The 26,735-nt window shown below is 46.0% G+C and overlaps 2 protein-coding genes and 2 long non-coding RNA genes across 5 annotated transcripts; 3 read left to right on the top strand and 1 right to left on the bottom strand.

Annotated features, from left to right (window-relative positions):
• Positions 1–128: 128 nt before the first annotated feature.
• Positions 129–1,284, top strand: LOC112270742. The gene has a single exon (XM_024458816.1). It carries the CDS (start codon positions 364–366, stop codon positions 1,282–1,284), a length of 921 nt encoding a protein of 306 aa, XP_024314584.1. The 5' UTR covers positions 129–363.
• Positions 1,285–5,603: 4,319 nt separating this feature from the next.
• On the top strand, positions 5,604–8,764 carry LOC104583226. Of its 2 annotated transcripts, XR_001406063.2 has the most exons (5): positions 5,604–5,984; positions 6,178–6,292; positions 6,392–6,474; positions 7,495–7,625; positions 7,732–8,764. It is a non-coding gene; the product is annotated as an uncharacterized LOC104583226 (long non-coding RNA). The 2 variants fall into 2 exon arrangements; XR_001406062.2 differs by having other exon boundaries at positions 7,495–8,764.
• Positions 8,765–15,869: 7,105 nt separating this feature from the next.
• LOC112270587 lies at positions 15,870–17,952 on the top strand. Its single transcript, XR_002962850.1, has 2 exons — positions 15,870–16,837; positions 17,107–17,952. It is a non-coding gene; the product is annotated as an uncharacterized LOC112270587 (long non-coding RNA).
• A 4,027-nt stretch (positions 17,953–21,979) lies between these two features.
• LOC100827147 (polygalacturonase inhibitor) lies at positions 21,980–24,856 on the bottom strand. Its single transcript, XM_003566492.4, has one exon. The coding sequence runs from the start codon at positions 24,629–24,631 to the stop codon at positions 23,600–23,602; it is 1,032 nt and encodes a 343-aa protein (XP_003566540.1). The 5' UTR covers positions 24,632–24,856; the 3' UTR covers positions 21,980–23,599.
• Positions 24,857–26,735: the final 1,879 nt, after the last annotated feature.

The following is a 26,735-nucleotide window of genomic DNA, read 5'->3' as shown; positions in this document are numbered from 1 at the left end:
CAATCGCAGCTGTCCCCGTTTGCTATTCAACTCGGTGCATTACGTACGTATCGATCTTCTCCGTGTGACATGAGAACATCAACCGTGAATCACTCGTATGATTCTATTTTATTTTTGCGGAAATAACTAGTCTCTGATTTCACTCGCCTGCCGGTGCCAGGTGAGCACTCTGTCTCTACGCATTCTCTGATCTTTTCTGTGCCTAGCTTGTGAATTCCTGAAATGCTACCGTGAATTGTTTCCTGTTGTCACACAGTGTGTTTAGGCATGGCGGAAATTGCAGGTTCGGCTGTTGTGCAGGAGACGGTGATCTAGCAGGGCCGTGTCTTTCGTTCTCAGCAAGCGCGAGGAGAAGACCGCGAGATGGCGCACACCGAGCTGGAGTTCGCGTTGGAAAGATCCAGCAAGCTGCCCATCACCGACACATCGTTGCTTCGTCGGCGGAGGATGCTGAAGCGCGCCCACGAGGAGTGCCGCCAAGTTCTGTACAGACACAAGCTCGTGATACTCCAAGTTCAAGAGACTGAAGAGACCGACAAGTCAAGGGTAAAACCTCCCTACTCTTTCCCTGCTCCTGGAAAGATCATTCGTGCCGTCAAATCGTATTTCTTCAGTCCGCCGGGCATGGATGAGTTGAGCTGCTCTCGTGTCGTTGGAAGGTTCGAATGGTTCGCGGACAAGGCCGGTAAGTTTGTGAGGGAAGTGGAGTCTGGATGTTCCCTCGCCCACTACAGGTTTATCAACCCTCTCGTCGCGCAACTTCTCCAAGGGAAAAATCTGAAATACGACAAGGCGCAAGGAAACCGGAAGTGTCATCTTATGATCGAACCTGCGCGTTCGGAAGAGCACGGTGTAGTGGCAATGCTATGGCTTCGTACCAAAGATAGCAAGATGCCAACGTCAAGTTTCAACTTAGTTCTGATGCTACGACTATCAGAAAGCACAGATGCAGTTGGGATTGCCACTGATTGTTTGCTGTCGCTCGGGCCTCAGTTCCGGTCGTCGGCTCAAGTTGTAGCTGGAGAATTCGCTGAGATGCCCACAGAAGACGTTTTCCATCACCCTTCAGCAATTGCGGGGATCCCGTTGAAGCTGAACATTTCTGTTGGACTTTATCGCCCCGATCCATTATGTTGCCTAGCAGATGGCCACAGGCCTTTTAATTGTGCTGCTTTTCTTTTCCAAAAGGGGGCTCTCCGGCCTCTGCATCGAAGCGATGCACACAACCAATTTATTGCAAATTTAAAACTTCTCAGTACAACATTCACGAATCACACAAAGTGAAGACAAAAATAAGCCAAATAAAACAAAGATCCTGAAGATAATTCCTATGCATCTTGCAATCTAGCAACAGGCCGCTAGCCAGCCAGGTTGGAGATATCCCGAACGACCGTCTCTAGCCGAGTGCACCCCGAAGTCGAAAGCTCCCGCTTGTCCTCAGGGAGGAGGAGGGACCAAAAGCGGATTAGAGTGGTGGCCTTGAAAATAACCTGCAAAAATGAACAACTCTAACCCTGTTAAAAATAATATCATTTCGACAATTCCAAATAGCCCAACAGACAGCAGACACTCCCACCCGAATGTGAGCCTTAGTCTTTTTGTCAATCCCATTTAACCAATTCCCAAACAAATTAGAAATATTGGTAGGGGGAGGCAAATTAAAGGCAAAGTAAATAATTCGCCACGCGAGTTGGGCATAGGGACAAGTGATGAATAAATGATGAATGGACTCCTCGACGTCACAAAAACAACATTTCATACATCCTGTCCAGTTCCTTTTGATTAGATTATTGTTCGTAAGCAACACTTTTCGGTCAAGAAACCACATAAAAATCTTAACTTTTAGGGGAATTTTTAATTTCCAAAGATAATACCGCGAGAAACCCATAGGGCTATCCATTAAATCTCTGTACATAGATTTAACTGAGAAAACCCCAGAGGAAGTTAACTTCCACCAAAATCTGTCTGGCATGGTGGAAAGATTAACCATCATTAATCGCTGGACTAAGTGCAACCAAGATGTCCACTTATTTCCAGTTAGTAAACGTCTGAACTCAACGTTCAGGGGCACCGTCGATAAAACATCGGCCACAAGAACATTTTTCTGTTGCACAATGTTAAATAATGATGGATATTGAAGCGCAAGAGGACTATCCCCCAACCAAGTATCTTTCCAAAATCGAGTACCACGACCATTCCCTAAAATAAATGTGCCTTTGTTAAAGAACTCATCTTTAACCCCCATTAGGCACTTCCAAAAAGGGGAATCGGCCGGTCGTAACTTGGCTTGGGAGATGGTGTTAGAATGAAGATACTTATTACGAAGGAGCTGCTGCCACAGACCATCTTCATTAAGTAGTTTAAACAACCATTTGCTGAGTAAACACTTATTTTTGAGATCCAACAACTCAATGCCTAGTCCGCCTTGATCTTTAGGGTGACAGATAATATTCCATTTTGTCAATCGATATTTCCGCTTCTGGTTATCAGATTGCCAAAAGAAGCGCGATCTGTAGAAATCCAATCGTTGTCGTACCCCAGCGGGTATTTCAAGAAAGGATAACATAGACATAGTCATGCTCGTAAGTACCGAATTAATCAGGATAAGTCGATCTCCGTATGAGAGTAACTTGCCCTTCCAACTCCCCAACTTGTTCTCAAAACGGTCTTCAACAGCTTTCCATTCCCTATTGAGTAATTTTCTATAATGAATTGGAATCCCCAGATAACGAAATGGGAGAGTTCCACATGCGTGGCCAAAAATCTGTTTATATTCATCCTCACACACTTGAGCCTGACCGAAACAGAAAATTTTACTCTTGTGAAAGTTAATTTTAAGGCCCGACAGCCGTTCAAAACAGCACAAGATCAACTTCATATTAACAACCTTTTCTAAATCATGATCCATAAAATTAATCGTATCGTCAGCATATTGGAGGATAGACACTCCTCCCTCCACCAAATGAGGGATGAGGCCTATCACTTGGCCATCATCTTTAGCCATATCAATAAGAATAGCAAGCATGTCCGCGACAATATTAAAAAAAATCGGGGATAGAGGGTCTCCTTGTCTCAAACCTTTCCGAGTTTGGAAGTAATGACCAATGTCGTCATTAACCTTTACTCCCACACTTCCCCCTTGCACAAATTGGACAATCCACTCGCACCCACTTAGGGTCAAAACCTTTCATCCGCAACGCTTGCTGGAGAAAAGGCCATTTGACCTTGTCATATGCTTTCTCAAAATCAATTTTGAAGAGAACACCATTCATTTTCTTACGATGAAGCTCATGAATGGTCTGATGCAAAACAACCACTCCCTCAAGAATATGACAACCGGGCATAAAGGCCGTTTGAGTCGGTCGAATCACACCTTGGGCGATCCTAGAAATGCGATTTGTACCGACTTTCGTGAAAATCTTAAAGCTAACATTAAGCAAACAAATGGGTTTGTACTGCTGAATCTGGACCGCATTTTCTTTTTTAGGAATAAGGGTAATAACCTCAAAGTTCAACTTAAACAATGGCAGCTCCCCATGTTGAAGTTGGACGAACAGGGCCAACAAGTCAACTTTTATAACCTTCAAAAAACCTGATAGAACTCCGTAAGAAACCCATCAGCCCAGGAGCCTTATTATGCTCCATCTAAAAAATTGCATCATGAACCTCCTTTTCAGTAAAGTCAGCTACCAGAATGTTATTTTCATTTGGCGTAACACGGGTAATTCCCTGATATTCTCTTCCATAAGCGAGAAAGAATTCGAAACCGGTGTTCCAAATAGTTTCTTATAATAATCTGTAATAAAAACACGCAAGTTATCCTGTCCCACAATAATACCTTCATCCTGCTCGAGTTGGAATATTTTTTTCTTACGATGTTTACCATTGGCAACAAGGTGAATTTTTTTTGTATTGCTTCCACCCTCCTGGACATACTTGACTTTTGCCCGTTGCGCCCATTTGGATTCCTCATCCTGACGCAGTTTGGACACAAAATCATTGGCATCACGCAACGCATCTCGCTCAGTAGCAGAGAGCGGAGAGGATTCAGCTTTTATGTTGAGGGTATCAATGATATGAAGCAGACGATCACGCTCTTTCTTATAAATTCCACTTTGATTCTTTGCCCAACCACGAAGGAAGCGACGAAGATGTCTAATTTTATTTTGCCATCTCTCAATGGGCGAGGAGCCTCCACGACATACAGCCCATTCGGCTGCCACTATCTCGTAGAAGCCCTCTTGCCGCAACCAGGATAACTCAAACAAAAATTGAGCTTTATTACCCAGGTGCTCCTGATCCCCGGAATCAAGAAGAAGGCGAGTATGGTCCGAACTCGCACGAGTCAGAGCATGAACCGTCACCAAGGGGAACTTTTGCTCTCAATCAACGCTAGTCAGAACACGATCCAACTTCTCATATGTTGGGATGTCCCGGCGACTCGCCCAGGTATATTGACGGCCCGAGAGAACTATTTCTCTTTAATTGTGCTGCTAACAATATCATTCCATCAGAATTGTCGTACAGATTTGAACAGCAGGTTATGTTACTGTCTTTCCGCTGCTATATTTCAGCGTCCGGGTACAACTTGGAAAGCTCAGCCGACACGAGTGTTGTGAAAGGTTGGCCACCTCTACGACTGACAGTTTTGTTCACGCCGCATTGCTTCCAGGAAGGTTCGGGAAGCAGCTATGTGCTCAGGACAATTGAGGGGCAGGAGGAGGGTACAAGTTTTAGCCTTTACCAGACGTGGGGGATGGCACGAGCAAGGGCAATCGATAGTTTCATTTATCGACCTGACACAACAGAGTATGAAATGCACTGGGACTCGCTACATGGTTTCGCATTATTTATTTTTCAGAAACCGAGCATTGAGAGGGGAAGCGTGCCCAAGACCGGAAGACTGTGGGGTTCTTTATCAAGCCGATCCCAGCTCTAAGCCTATGAGGACTGTTTTCCAGTTCTTCGTGCCTAAGTCTGTTCGTCCAATTTGCAGGGATTCTATCTTTTGTCAGTTTCCCCATATTACAGTGTTAGTCATGCCCAGTGTCATTTAACATTCGATCGAACATGTGCGTACGTAAACTGTATTCTAGGAGTAATTCAGAAGAAAAAGCACTAGCACCGTACAACGACGTGGCTCGTGGCGAACGGTGGCGGGTAATGTCGATCGACCGGCGACGTGTGGTGGTGCTAGATTGATGCAAAGGACATGGGACAGCCAAAATATGTATATGGATCGATCCGATCTCAGAACGGAAGACAGACACAGCGTGCGGCGCTAGGCGCTAGCTAGGTGTCATGGGCCCAGTGGAGATGCCCAAGGCCCAACGACTTCGAAGGCCAAGAGAGTGTCATGCGATGAGCAAATCAGTACGAGTTTTGGTGTCATTTTGGTAGATGTGCGCCTTGTCTTGACCTGATGCTCGGGAGTGGCTTTTTCGTTTAGGATAGTAAAACTGGGCACCTGGGATCACGTCATCAGCCTTCTCGGCGGTCCGATCAGGCGTCTGAGCGAAATCCGACCGTCCATTTCATGGGCTTTCGTCCTATGTGCAGCAGCTGCTCCCAAAGAAAATTGAAACTGGCTGGACCAAGCTCGAGCCTCACTGCGCCCCGTTAGTTGGCCTCGCGACAGAACCCTCGCCACCCATCGCAGCGACCTCCCCGTGCGCTGCCCCTCTCGCCGGCCTCCCTCCGGCCCTCCCTGTGCGCTGCCCCTCCTCTTGCTGCAGCGCCTGCAGCCCAGATATGGAACTGGGAATCCTGGGCCGACTCTGCTTTCCGGCGGCTGGGTCGATCGATCGAGGCGGCTGCCGATGTCTGGATCAACAGAACGGATCCTCGACCGTGCATCATTGGAGAATCTAAGTGGGCGACTTCGTGGGCGAGTGAGTTAATTCGGTCTTCAATCAAGCAATCAATCGTCCGTTTCTGGTAGCATCAACTCCAATGGGGTCCGCTCACCGGCGGCCGACGTGCAGGTGCGTTACTGCCTCCTCCCTCTCGAGCCTATAAATGGTGCTTGCTCCTTCCTTTTGCTCTCCTTCCTTCGGCAACATCACACGACATCTATGGTTCTTGCTTAGGTTAATTTCCTCCCTCACTCCCTCCGGCCCCTTCTCCCCGATAGAACCCTTCTTGCCAATTGATGTTATTTCCCTATCACATATGCAGGTACTGGTTGCTGTGGTCTTTCCAGATTCTGATTGTCTAGGGAATTTTCAAAACCGCATCTGGTATATTGATCCCAAGAATTTTGATATCACCATTTCCAATGGCTGCTGGTCAGGTAAGTTAATTTTCTATGCCAATTATCGCTTCATCTGCTCATGGTTGTTTATGTATGTGCTTGATTCATGAAATAGGGCTTCTTCGGTTTCCTTTGCAGCATTTTATATAGAACAGCGGAGTAAAAATGCAGAAACGTAACGATGGCAATGGTCCTTCACGGAAGGAGAAGATCAGCTAATGGTAATAATGCGGGCAGACCAATCTTTCAAAATCTCCATTTGGATAACCTGTATTTTTCTTGTATTATTTAATCTTCTTGTGTCAATGTTTGTAAGTAGTTTCAGTAATATGTCGATATCTAACATATCAGAACAAGAACAGATCAATTGTATTGCCAACTGCGTGATGCAATTTTTCAATTGTTGGATACTCTCTTGAAGTCAAACAATGTGAATTAAGTAACTTGTACACACTGGAATGATATTTTGGACTCTTTCTTAATTAGATCGGATCAACTTGATCTTTACTACTTTGCTTGTGTCGTGTGCAACTAAACTGAGTCCATACCATCCACATATCTTGAGTTCTCATCCTACGGATTTTTTTTCTATATGCTTTTATTTGATGAGAACTGCTATAGGAAAGCTATTCAAGAACATGGATTAAGCCAAGAAGAAGAAATGCTCCCTTCCAATTTATTGATGTCTCTCCTTCAGAAACTGAGGTTGAATTTTCATTGTGACTTACATCGTGTCACCACTAAAGCATACATGTCCTTTTTACCCTACAGTTGTATCAATTCACTTGACGTACTGAGGAATGTGATTTTGAGTCTTCATTTCATTAAATTAAATGATATATCTAAATTTCTATTTGAGCAAATGATAAGCACTCTGGATTTTTCTTTTGGTTATCTGTTCTGCTACAGATATGTTTGATCTACTTCTGTCAATCGAGCACTTAAATTATTTTCCCCTCCTGCTTATAGTATTTAACTCCTACACTTATTAGAGCATGAGGCAACACTATGTGTTTGAATACGACAAAACAAGAGAGTCCATGTGACGACCAATGGTACCTTCGAGTATGCTTTATCTCAAATTCTGCAGGCATAGGTGTTGCCATCGGTCGCTGGTTAAGGTTTCTCTTTTTTTTTTCTGGCCTCCGCTTTTGACAATTGCGTCTGGGATGCAATAATAGACCTTTGATGCTTATATGGTTAATAGGATGTTTCTGAATTGTTTTCGTTTTTATTTTCAGGAGGTATAGATGAAATCTGATGATGGAAGCATCATGTTGCTTGTTTCAGTATCCACGTGCCTTTAGCCTTTCTTTTTCATTCTGAATGGGAGAATGCATGCTTGTTGGCCATCACGTGCACATCTTCTCAGGTAAAGTAGCTCTATTTACTTTTCCCTCTAATTGTTTATGTTCTCCTTTTTCTGGTAAGGAGGGTAAGTTAAAGCAGAGGATACATAACACAGTGTTGTAAATCAGGGAAAAAGCAGCAGCAGTATGAAAGCATAGGTCTTTTGCCAAGAGGTAAACATGAACCTTGCGAGCTGTTAGTCATGGGAAACATACCTTTCATTGCTAAACTAAAATATACCTTTTGCCTGAGGAATTAGATTCAGTTTTTCTTATAATCTTATGGTAAAGATGCTAATGCATTGCTGATGATTGACCCACTGTGGCGTTTTTAACTATCGTTATGATTACTACAAGTGAGTTCAGGTTTGCAAAATTGATGTATGTTTATTGGAAAATTGTATGATATTCTTTCTCAGTGAATGGTGTTCTCAATCCAGAAGGAAGCTTCTTTGCTGATCGTGTCTCGTCTTTAAATTGAGTGATTAAACTAAGAGAACGATCCTTTACACAATCAGGTTTACTTGGGTGAAAATAGGTATAGCCACTGCATTATTTTTGGGGCATCACTTATCCAGTGAAATTTGTATAATTTATTTTGAAATTGCAAACAAGCCAAGGTTTTGTCAATACCAAGTTGCTCTATTTAAAAAAAGAAACAAAGAAATACAATCTAGCATGCCGTGGAGATGATAAATCAGACTTATGAGATGAAGTTTTGCTGTTAGATGGGCACACCCTGTGCAACTACTTATTTTTATTTGGCTGTTTGCTTTGGATATGACACCTTTCTTTCTATCAAAGCATGCTGATGGATTGTCCTGGTTTCATTTGTCTAATGGAATTTTTTTCCTACCAAAATCAATGCTTCATTATTAGTTCAACATATACTCATATAAGACGCGAGAGGAAGATAAATGTACATATTTCCAGTTGAGCTACAGACCAATATATGGAATTTGTATGTTCTGAGTCGAACATGGCTCTGATTTTCTAGGAAATCACCAGGGAGTAGAGAGTAGTTCCACTTTTATGTTTCATAAAGGTTTGTAAACGCAAAGGGAGGGACGACCATGTGAGTGGAAAGAAGGAATTCTTGGTTTCTTGCCAGTTGTAATTGTACCATTTGATAAAAACAGCCGTGGTTTCTGTTTATCTCGTTTGTTTCAAAAGACTAAACAATGCTCTACTTGCCTTGCAACTTCTGAAAGCAAAGCCAACGGCTTGGCGAAGTCTGGCTTGGCGTTTCTTTTTTTTTTCTATCGGCCAAATGGTTTAGTTTTCACATACCTCTGTCTAAAGTACATGAGAAATTGACCAAATGAATGGTCACACACAATCTATTTGTAACATCTATACACCCAAGAGTCCATAATTTGATTTGCTTCTGACTACATATCTTAAATTCTTTTGCAACAAACCGCCTCGCTATTCTGAAAGTTGGTCGTCTGTTCGTGGGCATTTGTCATATATAGCAGCTCCTCCTAGAGAAAAATGTAAGCTTTCTGGTTAATTTGGCCTTCGGCCTATGGCTAGAGCCGAATGCCAGATGTTTGGACATGTAACGATCGAACTACTTCCTGGAAATCGAGACCACTACCGGTGGAAAAAAAGAACAAAACCGAAGCTTTTCACTTCCGGTTCCTTGAGCCAAATGGGATGTCATGGCCGGGTTGGCTTTCTGGAATTGACAGTTTCATTAAAAGAGTGCCGATCCATCTAAGCCATACCGCAGTTGGGTTGATCAAAAAAGAAAAAGGAAACGTTGTTCCATAGAAACGCCGCCGGCCGCCGGGATTGGTATCGCAGGCATACAAAATTCAGTGGTCACCACTTCATTGTGCTTTCCTTTTGCAAAACCAATAAAACATGGGTTAATTTGATATATGTCAGTGCAATTTTGGAGATTTTGAAAAATGCCACTGTAATTATCATCCTTTGAAAAATGCCACTGCAATTCTCATCCTTCGAAAACGACGAAAAATCTGCATATTTGCAATAATATTTTTCAAAAGATGAAAATTGCTATGCTGTTTTTCAAAATGGCCAAAATTGTTGTGGCATATATCAAATTAACCCATAGAACCTTTATTATTTCTTATATTACTAACAAGTTAACTTCATGCAAATTAAACTTTCCTGTTTCGTGACCTCAAATATTTGTGTTCTCTCTATGGTTGTATTGTCAAAACTGTTGCCGCGCGCCATCAGGATCTGGTCTTATCAATACAACTTTGCATGCAGGGTTCACCCTGATGCCCATCGACCCGGGCAGCCGCCAGCCGCAAACGCTGCCCGCCAGAAAAGGCCTTTATTGGCTCAAGCGGCCCGTTGCTAGAAACTTGCGGCCAATGCGGCCATGCCCGCGAAGCCCAACAAATCTGCTTCGCCCGTGATGCGCAGACTCCAGACATCGAGACACCCTCTCCCTCCTTCCTCTCTTGCGGCCGCCTCGTCGCCTCGGACTGGTTGAGGCTAAGGCTGGGCGCCTCCACGCCGAGGCTGATGGCTGCTGGAGCGCCTGGGCCTCGGTTCGCCGCTGGTGGCTGCCTCCGCCACGCAGGGATGGGTCAGAGGGCGCTGCCGTTTTTGACGGAGAAGGAGGGCAAGGGCATCGGGCCGCCATTGGAGGCTGCGCCATAGGCCGCTGTGGCGCTGTAGGCTGGCCGTAGCCCCGTAGCCACGTGAGGGACTCGTCGCTGGAGGACGCGCGCCGTCGCCGGCCGTTGAGGTCGGGTCGGGGTTGTTCTGATTACAGTGAAGATTGCAACCATCTTCTTCTTCGATTCTAATCAGGCATGAACAGAATCAAAGATTGATTAGAATATCAATCAAATTAGTATGGAAAAATAATCAATGAGGGAAGACTTGATTAGAGAAATCAATCTGATTTTTGCTTCCTGTAAAAGCATGTGTCTGTTCATGCTCCAATCGATTTCCAAAGATTGGTTTCCTCATGTTTGATTTCTCATGTTCTTCTCTGTTTTTCATCTTGTGATTACCAATCATCAACTCACTGGTTCCCAACATGGAGAAACAGATACATGGAGTACTGTGTGCGTGCAGTTTGAAGCAGATTGTATTCACTCGTTTATTCGTTCATGGAGTTGCGGCTGCCCGTGCAGCCTATTGCGGCCGAAGCGGACAAGCCCGCATAGCCCAGTGGGCGAGCCGTTGGCATCCCTCATCCAGATTTTGTTGTTTTGAGCAATCCGGTGGAGGGTTCGCAAGATGGGCTTCGCCAGAGGCCAGCCCACCTATGCAGCAGAAAATCCCACTAGATTGGCTTTTCCCGCGCCCGTAGTTCGGCCAAGTGCACAGCCCACCTATGCAGACATAGAAACAACGCCTCGATCCTGATCCTGATCGCCTCGCGCCATCTGCCCTCCCCAAGCAACTGTCGTGGCCGTCGCTCGATCCAGAGACGACTGTTCCCTCTCGCCTGCCCTGCGATCGCCATGCTTTGCCGCCCTATCAATCTCCGCCTCTTCCTTTTTCTCTCCGTGTGGTCTATGACAAGGGCATCTGCGAGAGCTCAGACTACCTGCCACAGCCCTCACGTCGTCATGCTGCTTTTGCTTCTGCTGCAGCCTGCAGCCTCTGCTGGTGAGCACGGTCTGTGCAACCCTCCGTCCTCGGCGGTGAGAACTCCTGTTGTTGATATTGCTGGTGAGCAGGCCAGCATAAGTGGAAAAGATATTATGAAGAGAAGTCTTCTACCAAATGATATAGATCAGGCTTTCCCACCGTGAAAGAATTATAGGTGAGATGATTTCTATCAGGTGATTCCTCATCATTATTGTGCCGTTCTTTTTTCCTTGCAAAAAGATTTTTTTTAGAGAAAAGGAGCGACCTCCCGATTTCATTAATGAAATCAACACAGTTCAAAGTTGTCTAAATGTTCTCAGACTGCCAGGACAACGCCCAGCAGAACCAGAACTCCACCCACGGACCAAATTACAGCTAATTAACAAAGTACCAAAACTTCAGAAATAATAGGACATCAGAAATAAAAGATATTGCTTTACTTTTAGAGTGAAGAGACGTTATTGCCTATACCTACTAATCCTTCTCGGAAAGCTGTTGATTCTCCCGGCTTGCCATGTTGTCACGTGGGGCAAACTTTCTTTAACCATCTTTTCGTGATTAATGGAGTGCACGTTTATTAGTTATGTTAGGAGTAAAGTTCATTTTAAACCCTGTGCTTGTAGAGGTGGACCCAATCGAATCCTGACCTGCAAATACCTGAACTTAGCACCCTGAACTTTCTAATCCCGGTCATTAGTGCCCTTAAGTGGTTTGCCAAACAGGGATCCATGCTCCCACAGCCACCGAACTGTTCAAAATGAACACTTCAGAACAAAAAAGACAAAAGAGAGACTCGATCTTAATTGATACCAACGAGAGAAATTAACTGGAAGTTGAGCTTATCAACGCATCCCACATGCATAATACCTTCTTCTAGGATTTCGCGGACTTCATGAAATTCACCTCGGCGCCTTCATGCCGGCAGTACTTCGTTGGCTCATACTCCATCGGATCTTCACGATACGGCATCGGCGAACGCCTATCTCCCACGGTGCCTCTCCGCCATCGACGACCACCGCTCGACACAGACCCAGATGACATCTCCACCGCCGTCGCCGCCGACTCCGGGATGCGAATCCTAGTTTTTCCCCGAATTGCAAAGTGTTAGTTTCTTATTTCGAAGCGGTAAACCTTCTTATCCAGCGTGGCCTAAAAAATCCCAGCTTAGACCCTTCCACGTCAGCAATCCCGAGGCTAATCCTACTTAAGGGCACTAATGACCGGGATTTGAGAGTTCAGGGTGCTAAGTTCAGGGATTTGCAGGTCAGGGTTCGATTGGGTCCACCTCTACAAGCGCAGGGTTTAAAATGGACTTTACTCTTATGTTAATCACATTTAAAGAAAGCAATAAGAATGAATGTGTGAGACATTACTTAGTTGGAGGCATCTGCTTTGAATGAATGTTAATCACATTCAATGCAATCACCTTTTAGGACAATATGTCTCCCTACCACCAGTGGGCTATACCACTCTCGCATCCACCATTCCTCTTTGCTTTTTGATTTGGACTAGTTGGTTCTGTGGTAGTTCATTAGTTAGTCCATAGGTGGTGGATGACTCCCACAAATGCATGATTAATTTATAGCGAATGATTGCATTTAATGTGATTAACATTCATTTATCATGGCTGCCTCGCTCCAACCAATGCCTTGCCCGTTTACTGTGATTTCTTGCATTAGATGTAATTAACATAATTAATAAATGTGCATTCCATGAAACATGAACAAATCGTTAAAAAAATGCTTGTTCCACTTGACAACAGAAGTGTGCAGTAGCACTATTGATCCCCATCAGATATGAGTGACACATTCATCACATGCCTAATTAAACATGTGTGCAGAGAAGCTATGTAAGCTGTGTGGTCTTACCACACTGACTCTTCTAGCATGAGGTGAATCCGTCGTTGTGTACATGGGCGGTGAGATTTGGCGATACTACCCAAATAAAATCGCATGCATAGGCTTGCACTCAGTAGTTAGACTAGATGGCTTGATATCAAAACATGTCCCATGCATGAAACATGGGAAATGTTATTAGAATTCCTTATTAGGGTCCTCAAGGATGTTTATGGAAATGTTATTAACATTCTTGATTAGGGTCCTGATGGATGTGTATGGAAATGTTATTAACATTCTTGATTAGGGTGTCCTCGTGAAGGTGTCTGAAAAGAAATCATTGAAATGGGTGCAACAACTCACATTGTATTTATCTAGTATATCCACTCCAGCACTTATGTACCTCCCAAGTCTCGGCATTAGTGTCAGTTTTTAAAATATAGGTTTAGACTTTTTCCATGCACATTGTGGATGTGAACTAGGCAAACTAGCAATATAGTAACATGCATTTTTTTGACAATGTAAAAAAATATTAGATAACATAAAAAAGTATGTGTCAGTTGAAAATATAAAAAACAATTCAAATCGATTGTGTTGACAAACTAGCAATATAGTAACATGCATTTTTTTGACAATGTAAAAAAATATTAGACAACATAAAGAAGTATGTTGACAATGTTTCCACCGATTGTGGTTCCAAAAGAAGGAACAAAAAAGCAGCAATTAAAGAAATGCTTTGCCTATGAGTTGTGTTTTTTGTTGTTTAGTTCGGCTTGTACCGTATGGTAAGTGGTATTCCCTCCGTTCCATAATTCTTGTCGAAATCTTACATGTATCAAGACACCTTTTAGGAATAGATACATCCATTTTTGAATAAGTTTGAGACAAAAATTATGGAACGGAGGGAGTAGTTTGGTGGAGTCTCTGCTTTTTTTTTTGGGTCGACTTTGTTCGCCTTTGCTGCCTGACTTTTATAATATATGATTGTGTGCATCGGTCGACGTAGAGGCTGGGTTATCATCCTTTTCGAAGAAGAAAAAAACATTGACAGACACGTACGACTCATCTGAAACTCGCAATACATGGATCCGGAGGGCTCGGTGTTGCGCGCGCGCACGGCACGTTACCGTCCGATAGTGCACGTTATCGAAATCAGAAATTACTCACTGTCATAGCATGCACGGAGATTTGTTTGCCGGCAATAAATCGTTAACTCAGTTTCCCAACAACGTCCGTATGAATTTTAGCAATAAAGATAAATTATCATCCATGGACGGCGTTTCAGAGTTTTATTATTTAAATGACGACGATATAAATTCGTAAACTTGGTCATGATGGAGTCCTTCGGATACTCCTCTCCTCCCTGTCAAGAGTAAATTCCGCATGCATAGAGAAGGCGAGTAGCTAACTCGCACTAATTGCAAAAGGCCGGCCGGCTAGCTTTATATACGAAGGAAACCTCCCGCCAGTCCGCCTCACAGAAGCGTGGAGCCGCCGCGGTTTGTCCGCCGCCTGGGGCCGCAGCGCGTCGGAGCTCGGAGGTTCTCACGAACGTGACGCTGCGAAACCCCAACGGCGCTGAGATGTTCACGGCTGGGGTGCGGGCGTTGACGTTTTTTCACGTATTCGGTAGCGAAATTAGAACACCATGCTTGCACAAGCTTGACTAACCTCATAAATTTTGAAAACTCTCATGAGCCGTCCATTTCAAAAATGAGAACTTAATATAGTTAAACGCGCCATGGCCAGAAACATACCCTTCGCAACATAAGCTGTGAAACCGCTGCTTCGTCAACGGATCGACAGGAAAAAAAACAAAAACACCAAAATATGAATCCGAGAAACACCGACTCCATGGAGTAAGCTGTGAGGCCTGCACTGGGATGAGGACGGAACACCGACAAGAATCTTATAGTCGACACCATCTCCACATTCAAGACAATACCGCCCAGAACACAAAAACCTAACAACAAAAACAAAACTAGATGCCAAACATCCATGGTGTCCAGTCTGTCAACGCCAAATCTCAGCTACTCGGCAATAGCAGTTGCTGAGCTTTGTGGGTAGAGATGTTTGGTACACTCCGAATGTTTTGTGAAATTTGTGCCATTGCAGTTGCTAAAAATGCGTTCAGATGATTTTGTACACTACAGTGAACATAAACCACTACGAGAAAATTTGTCTTTGCCGGAGGCCTCGGCCTTTGCCGGTGGCCTTTTTTCGGGCATTCGGCAAAGAAGGCTTTGCCGGAGGCAAAATAAAAAGGTCTCCGGCAAAGAATACAAAACGTCTCCGGCAAAGAAGGTGACCACATGTACTTGCCGCTGCGGTAACGGCGAGAAAACAGACTAGATTCTTTGCCGGAAGCCGGCCTCAGGCAAAGAGGTTTTCAAAAAAAAATTCTTTTGTATCCCTTTTCTCTCTAGTTTCAAATTATGATGTAAACCATCACTTTTTGAGTTGAATTTTTTATTGTAATTTCATTTAGCATTGATTACGAGCAATATGAATTAAAATCACCACATTTTATGTAAAATATTTATTTATCATTTTCTAGAGCCGTTTAACAGGGAAAATGAAATAATACTAAAACTTTGTCGAAAAATAGCAATTTTTGTCGTGAAGTCGTATTATGGGCATATAAACTTGAGATAAAAATTTCAAGTTACTACACAAAACTAAAATATATCAAACCTGCCAAATATATACACAAAACAAAAAGAAAAAAAAAAGACAAAAAGTCTTTGCCGGAGGCCAAGCCGCCGGCAAAGAGGTTTGCCAGGTCACCAATCCGGGTGACTGCCCTGCGGATCGATGAAGTTGCTATAATATCTGAGCCGCACATCGCTGTGTCCTTTGCGTTTCTCCTCTGTGCTTCCTTCCCCTGTCTCTCATCTCTCCCCGTGCTCTTCCTCTCTCATCTCTCCCAGCCCCGTGGCCTCCCTCCTCTCTGCTCCTTTCCCCTGGATCTCTCTGGTCGGCGGTGGCGATTGGACTGCGTGGGGAAGCTGTAGCGGCGGTGGCGAGTGGCGGCGTCGACGGGACCGCGCGGGCGGCGGCGGCGAGGCCGCGCGGACAGCAGCGGCGGCGGCGGCGGCCTGCAGGGAGGTCGCTGGGGAGGAGGCAGCAGTGAACGCGGCGCGTGCTGCTGAGTCCCGCGAGCTCCTCTCTCTCCCGCAGGTCCTGCGAGTCTCTCTCTCTCCCGCAGCTTCCTCTCTCTCCTGTGAGTCTCCCGCTCCTCTATTCCGCGAGCTCCTCTCTCTCTCTCTCTCCCTGCAGGCAGCGGCCATGGCGACGAATGGGGGCTGTGCCTCCTCCCCAGCGACGGGATTTAGCAGCCGCTCTTCCTCCTCCCCAGCGGCTCCTCCTCCCCCAGCTCTCTCCCTGCAGGCAGCGGCCATGGCGGCGGAGCAGCGCGACGGAGCAGAAGCAGGAGGCACAAGCAGCGGCAGCGGCCATGGCGGGGCGAGCGGCGGCGGCAGAACAGCAGCCATGGCGGGGCGAGCGGCGGCGGCAGAGCAGCAGCCATGGCGGCGCACGCGGTGGAGCAGCAGCCATTTGCAATTTTTTTAAAGTCCAATAATTACTTTGCCGGAGGTTGGCCTTCGGCAAGGGCCTGCCATGTGGCCTTCCGTCCGCCTGCTTATCCGTTACTTTTCTTTGCCGGAGGCATTCTTTTTCCCTCCGGCAAAGCCTTTGCCGAAGGTGACGAGAAAAAGCCGCCGGCAAAAAAATCTTTACCGGTTGAGCTCCATACCGAAACCCTTTGCCAGCGGCCCCGAGGAAAGTCTCCGGCAAAGCCTTTGCCGAAGGTATTAGTGCAAAACCAGATTTTTCGGTAGCAAACTGTTTCCACGGCTCATAATTTTTTCTTGGATATATAAAAGTATGATCGATTTTTCACTGAGATTTTGAAATAATTCTAAAAGGTCAGGTCAACGTTGTTAACAGAAACTCATTCATTTTTTAGGAGATCTTCTGTTAAAGTTGCTAACATAAACTCCAGTGAACAAATTTTGAAATAATATTCTAAAAACTCTAGTGTCGAAAATTAACATTGTTCATTGGTGCAATTTTGCAGATTTGGATTGATCCGGTGCTCATTTATACCAATGTCGAACGGACAGAAAAATAAAAAAATCTACTTGATGGAAACGACGGCCCTAACCCGGATAGAAGGAATGTCGAAAGGCACAACAGCCGTGGGCACGACGAAGAGCGGGGTGCGGTTGCTCCAAAACCCATCGTACGTAGAGATCGCCGAACGGTACATCGACTTCAGTTTTTTGGTAATGGCGCGCTTCCGAGCAGCAGAGATGCAGTTCCACTGTCGTCCTGAGGGAAGAGCGCGCCGCCGACGCGGACGACTCAACGCCGACAGATGTGGGCTGAATATGTGTGTAGGTAGCACAGATCGTACGGCCAGACGGCTGCCGCTTCACTAAAAGACCCAACAGCAGCGGCAATTAAGTTGCGGGCGGAGGAGCTGCAGACAAGGACGACGTTGAAGCCGTCGCGGAGTTCCGCGTCGAACATCTCCCCTGCGCGGACTTGGTCGGTAGCCGCGAGATCCCAGGCGTGCTGAGAAGTGCAGTGGTCCAGGACCGCGGCCAAGGAGCTCTGGAAGGCGCAGGCGCGCACCGGGCAGCGCGCGTCCGGTGCGTGTCCAGGTCGTAGTAGGCCAGCCGGGCAGCACAGCCGGCGTCAGCATTGTGGCACGGGACGCGGATGGACTCCAGCAGGACGTCCATGGGGAGGCAACGGCTGTAGGGCGCGCCTGCGGGGTGATCCTCCCGGCAAGACGAGCACAGCGCGTGCCCCTCGTTAGACTGCAAGAGTGTACACGTAATAATTAGAACATGTTAGACCATCTCCAATGGCATCCCGGGGATATGGATATATTGATCACAAAATCATTCCCCAATGACATGCATCTCCTAAACCGATAGGCAAAATGTTCTATTTGTCCGAACACGTCCTGTACAGTAGGGTAGCCGTGTGTACGAAGGGGATGGAAGGAACGATGCACGTGAGTACCTCGAAGATGGGCGGCTTGAGTGGGAGGAAACAGAGGCGGCAGTGAAGGCGCGCTCTCGGATGGCCGGGGAACCGCGGAGCGAGGAAACTGCGCCGCACGGTCCCACGCGGCAAAGGAATAGCGGCGGCCGGTGACGACGCGCGCCTCCGTGGACGCCATGTCCATGGTCGAATTAGGCGCGTCCAAGGATCCGTTGAGAGGTCTTTTATGGTACCTTTAAACTGTTGTCAGCCATCCATTTTATTTAATTTGAAGGTCATTGATTTATACCGGTGGTCAAAACAAGAGTGTCAAAACGCAGGAAGGCAAAAATTGTCTGAAAAAAAATCCCGAACAGCTAAAAAAAAATAAAAAAAATCGGCCCAGTCCATCGGCCCAGCAAACCGCGTCACTTCCCTTCATTTTCCGCTTCGTTCCGCCGTCACTCTACCGCCGCCGTCCGCCGGCTTCCCATGGACACCCCGCCGTGGACCTCTGCCTCGGCTTCAGGCGCGTCCGACCCGGACTCCGCGCTCGTCGCGGCCGTGGCGACGCGCTCGTCTAGGCGTCCCGCCTGCCCGCGCCGCCGCCCATGCCCGACTTCCTGGCCGCCCACCTCCCGCGCCTCACTGCCTCCCACCACCCGCGCGTGCTCTCTCTCGCCGCCTCCAGCCCGGGGCTCGCCTTGCCGCTTCCGCTCCTCGCGTAGCCCAGCCTCGTCTCGCCGCCCTCCTGCCTCCCGCTCCTCCCCGTCCTCCCCTACCGCCACCTCTTCCCGCTGCTCCTCTCCTTCGTCCCGCTCGACCCGCTTCTACCAATAGTTCTGTGCATAATCAAGCATTGGCTCATCCCTATTTTAAACATCTTGCAAGAGTGGAGAGACAACCATCATGCCAACAACCAATTTCAAAAAAAAGTTTGAGTTTGAGCGAAGAAAATTTACCAAAGAAGACATGAGAACGGTGCCTGCCTTTGCTGAGCGTGAGAAGGGAGTCGGAGAACAGCCATGCTTGGCTTTCAAGGCAGCAATTCAGAGCCCAAGTTGGTGGTGCATAGATGATCATGTGATGCAAGCCATGGATGACAAGGAAGAACTTCTGGCTGCGAAAATGGCGAGCATCGGCCATGTCCATTGCTGTAGATACTGTGTGCCAATCTTATCTTCTTTCTAGAAGAGGGAAGAAAGACAGTGAATTTTCTCCTCTTTTTAATTAGGATTTAGGGATAGGCGCTTTTGTATATATTACAGCGAGTTCTGCTGTTCGATGCTGCTGCTTGTGTTAACATATCAAACAATCCTCTCAGAGGTGAAGCATTTCTGTTCAAGAGGAAGTTTAAGTTCTGGAGTTCCTTTGCCAGACACCTTTTATGGAATGGTCGTAGTTGTGATGAATTGCTAGTTGTGATGGGTTAGCCGTGGTTTATAATCCTTAACTAGATGATCCCCGTGCGTTGTTGCGGAAACTCAGAACAATCTTTTTACCAAGAATGAAGTTAGAACAAAGGGAAAATGAGCATAAGACATAAATCATTATAAATATCATAAATTTGGTATAATAATATGTGATTGGAAAAAGCCAATCCAAGTAGAAAGTGCATCGTCTGTACATGAGGTAAAAGGACGCCTCATTGTACAGTGAGTAAACAGAACATACATGAAGAAGATTAGAATAGATATGATTTCAAAGTACTCGTAAGAAAACCGTTGAAATTCAACAATGCACAAAGCCTAGATCTTGTAAAGATAAATGTTCCATATATTAGAACAACAAAGACTACATATGTCATACGTGTAGAGCAGAAAACCATCAATTACATACAACCTCAACAAACGTCCAAGATACACAGAGTTTGACATACAAACACTTTCTCAATCTACACAGTACTCCATTTGAATATTTGGCATAAACTTATTAGGTGCTGAGGAGAGAACAAAGCATGACAGAACATGTAATAAAGGACTAGCAAAAGGGGATCCAAAATTCTAAAACGGGGGCAAAAGAAGATTCTGCTTCTGCACCTCAAAATTCGTCACTGCACATGCTTCTCTCTTCTCATTAAATGAGAACCTGCTCAATCGTACAATATGTATGAGATGTCAAAAAAATGTTAACACCACAATGCAAATAGCATCACTGGCCAAAAGGAAGGACTTCATCCTAATTTATATATTAAAAATAAATTCAAGCTTGAGCCAGATAGAACTGTAGAAGCACCAAATGGAGGTTAACTGGAACCAATTAAAGGAGTTGATGATACATATTGCGGCTGTTCGATCAACACACAGTTTAGACGAGTGACTCCGTGCACACAGGTGAGAGGCTACTGTAGAACACCCCGCAAAGCCATAACCTGATGAGATACATACGGTGAGAGGCAGAACAACTCAATTCAATTAAGGAAATACATGGGTGGAGAAAATTGTGTGAGACTACAAAGCAGATAACAATAAACTCCAATGAAGGTGTTGCATCAAAATTCTGGTGCAAAAATCCTTCGAAGCAACTCAACCCCAGATGTATTAGCTCGAATCAGTTATTAATTATACAACAAATATGCATATACAACAAATATGCATATGACATACCGTCAGGACAGATTTCGCTGATATGGATGAAATCAATTCGCACAGAAATCCGAGATAATTCTGCTTGCTGCTGCGTTCGAGCTTCAGAAATACAGATCAATTTTAGAAAGTGGCCTACAAATCCCTGAAGAAAATAAACATAAGATGGGAAAATCCCAAACCTTGGAGTGGCTCCTAGAATCCAGCAGTTGTCGGTAGACGCAGGGGTGAGGACGAACCACGTGGAAGAAGGGACTAAATAGAGCGGTCGCATTAAGACCGACCCAAAGTCCCCACGAATTCAGGTGTGGTGGCTGCTGTTTCGGCCATAAATGAGAGGGGAATGAAGGCTGCGGTTACTTAGCGAGGGTGGAGGTGGAGCGACGGCGGAACAAAGCACAAAATTGGGGGCGGTGGGACACTCACGGTTGGCTGGACAACGCAAGACGGGCTGCACTTGGTGGGCCATCCCAACAATAGCGGGCTGGACGTGACGAGCCAACGAATCAGAAGGTCGTGGTCCGGGCGGGCGCGCACGTCAGGCACGGGCGCGGAATGAACCATTGCAGTGGTCGGCAGCAGCGAAGCCCGGCAGGGACAACACAGCAAGGGGCAGCGCATTGGCGGCGGCCGGGGCGCTCGGAGGCGCGCCATGACAGTGGTCGGCAGCGACGAAGCCCGGCGGGGACGGGCAGCAAGGGACAGCGCATGACGGCGGCGGGGGCGCGTGCATGGTGACGGCAGGCGGGGAGCTCGAGGGCGCGCGCGTGGTGACAGCGGCTGGGGCGCGGCGGGGGAACAAATCTCTCGGCTTGTGGCTTCGTGGTTGGCAGCTCGTCTGTGGCTTGCGTTGTTTTAGCGATGTCCGTGGCTGGCGGTGCTGGACGCGAGTACGCGGGGCCTGTTCGCGGGCTGGCTGCTCTGGACGCAAGATGGGCCGCACGCGGTGGGTTGGACGTGATGGGCTAAATCGAAATTAGAATGGAAATTATATTTGTTTTTTAGAAAAAACGGGAATTAGATGGAAATTTGAAATTAAAAGTTAGTTGAAATGTTGATGTGGATAGACTGCATGTGCAGCTTGCTAAATTTACCGCACTTAGTGGGTTTCAACTTTATAGAGTTTATAGATCTGGTAGTCAGAATTAAAAATGTACTATTTCAGGACAACATAGGAATCCTCAAATTTGTTCTCTTGCATCCGGAAAAATAAATACTACTCAAATATAAGGCTCCTATTGAAATTTGAGCCACACTTTGACCAACAATTATTCGGGTTTTGTCTTTGATTAAATATTTTAAAGTCTACTAAAATATAAAAAAATCTACCAACAAAGTATAAGCCGCTGAGGTGGCGGGATTTCTCGGATCAGTTAAGGTTTTAAAATGCTCCAATAGTCAAGCAATTGTTTTTATACACTAAAGAAAAACAAATGTTAAAATAAATTTATCTTATTCAACCATGAATTCAGATCCATGATTTCTCTGTCAGGAGGAAGGTCTTGGTGCCAAGAGTATCCAAACCACCAATGTTGCCTCATCTGTTAGCTGCTTCGAGAAATCGTTCATGGCCCTCAAAACATGTTGGCTCTCATTCTCAACTCTCAAGGCCAAGTACCAACCACAGACTACCATATACTCTCTCCGTCCTATATTAATTCATATTTGGACAAATTTGAGTCACTTAATATGGAACGGAGGAAGTAGAAGTCAAGTCCTTTCTCGGTTTCCATCCTCAAGGTATGGCATCTTATGGGAAACTCCTGCTTTTAACAAATTATGGATGGTAATATTTCAGTTTGGAGCATGCCTTGGTGTGATAATATAGATGACCTGAATGTTCAGCAACCTGGATTTGTTCATCCCTCGGTATTGAAGGATCTTTGGTGTACAAGTACTAAAACTTGGGATGCAAATCTTATCCGCCTCCTCTTTAGCCCTCAAGCTGCTGTCTCTATTCTTAACACTTCTATTTTTCAGTCTGAAGACCAAGATTTTTTATGCTGGAAGCATAAATCTCGAGGTCTTTGTTCCTCTAAAAGTGCTTATAAGATTTTAGTGCAGGAAGTCTATTCCCATCAGACAGCTTCCTTTTGTGCAAGAGATCTCCATTCTTCGAGCCATTTGGGCATCCAAACAAATGATCCCCAAAATCCAAACCTTCGCTTGGAGACTCATAAGGTATGCTCTTCCGGCAAAAGAAAAGCTGATTGGTTCTCTTCTCCTAGGTTTATCAGGTCTGAACCAATTGTTAGCAACAACCAGAGCATTTGCGTCTGTTATTCTTTACATTCTTAACCAGAGCATTTGCCTTCATCAAGAGGAATCTGAATCTTCAAAGTGGAGCTCTCTTAACAGACAATCTCATCCTTGCTCAGGCAGCAGCTTCAAGACCTCAAGACATCTTCAAGGCCGTTTCAAAAAAAATCTTCAAGGCCACACAGGTCATTGGGAGCTTAACCCCTTCTGGACAGGATCTTTAATGAAACTCAAGGCTCTGACGTCATTCTGCATGTATCTAGAGATTGCAACACTGTGTCTCATAATTTATCTTCTAGAGGCAGGCGTTTAGACAAAGCTTCCAACCCTTCTATAGCCTGCATAAAACTCTGCACACAGAGCTTCCTCTTGCCCTGTTTTACCTGTAATGCAATTCATTATCGTGTTCAATGTCACACTGCACTATGTACTTCGCTTCTGACTTCTGAGAAATAAATTTTGTCTGATCTTCCAAAAAACAGATTTCTCTGTTAGACCAGGTGTCTCATGATGTCCATTAACAAGTACTCCGAAATTGCAAGACCCTCACAAAGAAATTGGTCGCTCTGTCAGCCGGGCCAGATGATTTTATACTGACCGACAAAAATTAGCCGACAACTTCACTGATACACCGAAAGACATAATTAACCATCTTGGCTTTATTTCATAACTGAATCCATATGAACACTTCACTTGGTCGCTCTGTCAGTCAGACGGCCGGTCAGATGGATTTTACAACTTCTTGCAGGGAGCGAGGGGAGCACCGCAGAGGCATTTGTTATGCTGGAAGTTGTAGACATCAAGTCTCTCCATGTTCCCGCCGGCAGGCACCTGGCCGCAGAGCCTGTTGTAGCTGACATTGAAGAACTGCAGGTTCCCCAAATCCGCCACCTGCGCCGGGATTCCGCCGCGGATGGCGTTGTGGCTCACGTCGAGGAAGTAGATCCCGTCGGGAAACACCACCGCCGACAGGTCGAAATCAAGCGCGTTCCGTGAGAGATCTAGGTACTGCAGTTCCTTCCCTTGGCCGAAGAGCCCCGCCGCGCCGCCGCCGGAGCCAGTCAGGCCGTTGCGGGAGAGGTCGAGATGCGCGAATCTGACGGCGGCGAACTCCGCCGGGATGGGGCCCGTGAGGTTGTTGTGGGACATCCAGAGGTAGACCTGGTCCGCGGAGGAGTTATTACCGAGGAGCGCCGCCGGGATGGGGCCCGTGAGGCGGTTGCGGCTGAGGTTGATGCCGGAGAGGCCCGGGACGGTCCCCAACGCCGCCGGGATGTTCCCCGTGAGCGAGTTGAAGGAGAGGTCGAGGAAGGTGAGCTTCTTCAGCGCGGCGAGGAAGGCCGGGACGGGACCGGAGACGGCGGTCCAGGAGACGGTGAGGCTGGAGAGGTTGGAGAGCTTCCCGACCGCCGGCGGTATGGGGCCGGAGAGAGCCGGGAGGTGGTGGAGCACGAGGGTCTCGAGGTGGGCGAGCCCAGCGATGGCGTTGGGGATGGTGCCCGTGAGGTTGGCGTCCTGGAAGACGGCGAGGCTGACGACGCGGCCGGTGGTGGGGGAGCAGTGGATGTTGTACCAGTCGCAGCACGGGGTGGAGGGCGTCCATGACGCGAAGTGGTAGGCGTTGCCGAGGGCGGATTTGACGGCGAGGAGCGCTGATTTGTCGCCTGGGTGGCAGTCCTTGTTGGTTGGGTCCGGGGATGGCTCGGCGGTGGCTGTGGCCGAGAGGAGAGAGCAGAGGAAGAAGACGACGACGAGCTTCCTCATCCTGTAGTGAGTCCAGTATACTTACTCCGGTGTGCGCTGCGTATACGTCCTCCGTGTTTACCCCTGTATGTATATATGTATATATACCGATTTATCAATGCACTTGGACCTAAGAATTTTTGAAGCTATTGGAGTGATATCTAACTAGTCAGAGAAGAAGACCATGGCAGGGATAAGATTCATGATACGGCTGGCTAGCCCTCACACGTGATGTGTTCGGCGAATTGGCTGACATGCCGCATTTGCTGACTAGTAGTAGTACGAATGGATTCAACCCGGAATGGCAGCATCCACACCTCACATGCCGTTATTAGCATGTTTTCGATTGATAAACACACGACAGGGAACGGTTCGGGAATAACCGGTTGTAAAATTTGGGCCTGTATGGTTCGGTTGTAATTAGGTTGAAACAGTTTGGTTCGGTTTGGGTTCAGAATGGAAACAGTTTATGATGGTTTGGTTTGGGCCTAAACAGTTTGGTTTCGGACTGTGTAAACCCATAGGTTTCAAAACTTTTGACGTCTCGGCTTAGCAGAGCTTCACGAGGAATCGATCCCCACAGTAGCTGCCGGTCTCCCTCCCAGATCCGCCGCTAGTACCCCTCCCTAGCTCCGCCGCCACGGTAGCCTGAGTTTTCTTGCTCTTATCCCCTTGCTGCCCCTGCTCGTGACCGGAGCTTCTCCGTTGTCCTCCCGCCGCCGAAGTTGCTCGTTGCTCCCCCTCTTTCTGTCGGCAGGATCAGGTCGTCGTTAATTTTTGTTTGCGGTTAGTTACTTAGAATAGTGTTTTAATTTGACTTTGGTGCTGATCTTTGCTTTCTATTCCGCACGCACCTATCTTTTCAGTACGTCGTCGTCAACTCCCAACATGATTGAGAACATGACAGTGGTGGACGCTGGCGTACTAGACTGCGGCATATGTGCCTTTCCACTGAAGCCACTGGTCTTTCAGTTACACATTACTTCCGTTCCGTAATACAAACTATAAGATATATTTGTTTATTCTTTTGACAAACAATTAGTTTCCTCCTCCCTTTCAAACCGTAAGGCCTATGTCCTAATGCACATTAACCAAGGAGTTCCTAGTGAGGTACTCCATCTCTTTCGGATTGGAAGGCCTATCTCCTAATTCACACTTACCATGAATGCTAGTTAGGTGCAAAGTTAATCATTAACAAAGCATGTCTATACATATGTCTTCTTCAACCATTTGGTTGGTTCCACATTAGGAACCAAAGTTTGCTTGTTCCCAAGACAAATGGCCCTAATAAAAAGTAAAATGATTTCTGAGATAGGCCTTATGAACTTAAAAGGAGGGAGTATTGGACTAATTATTATTTCATTAATGAAGTACTACCTGCGTTCGGGTATATAAGGCATGCGCGTGTTCCAAGATCATCAATTTAACTAACAAAATCTACTCCCTCCGTCCGAAAATAAGTAACTTGGATTTGTGACGTGGATTTGTATAAGAATCTATACAAATCCAAGTCACTTATTTTCAGACGGAGGGGGTATATTATATTACACAGAAAGTATATCATTAGATTCGTAGTCAAATGAACTTTTGAATCATACTCCCTCCATCCCGAATTAACTGACGTGGATTTATATAAATAAGTTAATTCGAGACGGAGGGAGTATATTTTTTATGTCATATAACTTATATTTTGCTAGTTAAATTGTTGATCTTGGAAACGTGCGTGCCTTATAAACCTGAAAGGAGGTAGAAAATATGCACACATGTCCTCTTCGACCATTAGGGCATTTTCAATATATTGTTGTAAGATGCTTGTTGGTAAATTTGCCATGTAGGATGTTTTGGTGATGTGACATATAATAAATGAGGTGGGAGAGTGAGGTTGTATGTGGACATACAATGCTTGCACAAGCTTCAAGCCTTCAAGGTGCAAAGAGAGAGCAACCTTGTTTTTTTCTCTCATCTCCTATTGGACTAGTTAGATAGGCCTTATTGTAATAGTTGTATGATATGTTGTTGGTTGATGAAAGAAAAATTTACACACAAAGTAACATACAAGCTATTGGAGATGCACTTAGTTGGCTACACATTGGAAACCAAAGTTTGCTTGTTCCCTAGACAAATG

This window comes from Brachypodium distachyon, chromosome 2 (genome assembly GCF_000005505.3).
Source record: "Brachypodium distachyon strain Bd21 chromosome 2, Brachypodium_distachyon_v3.0, whole genome shotgun sequence".
NCBI classification, from domain to species: Eukaryota; Viridiplantae; Streptophyta; class Magnoliopsida; order Poales; family Poaceae; genus Brachypodium; species Brachypodium distachyon.
This window is presented reverse-complemented; position numbering and strand designations above follow the sequence as displayed.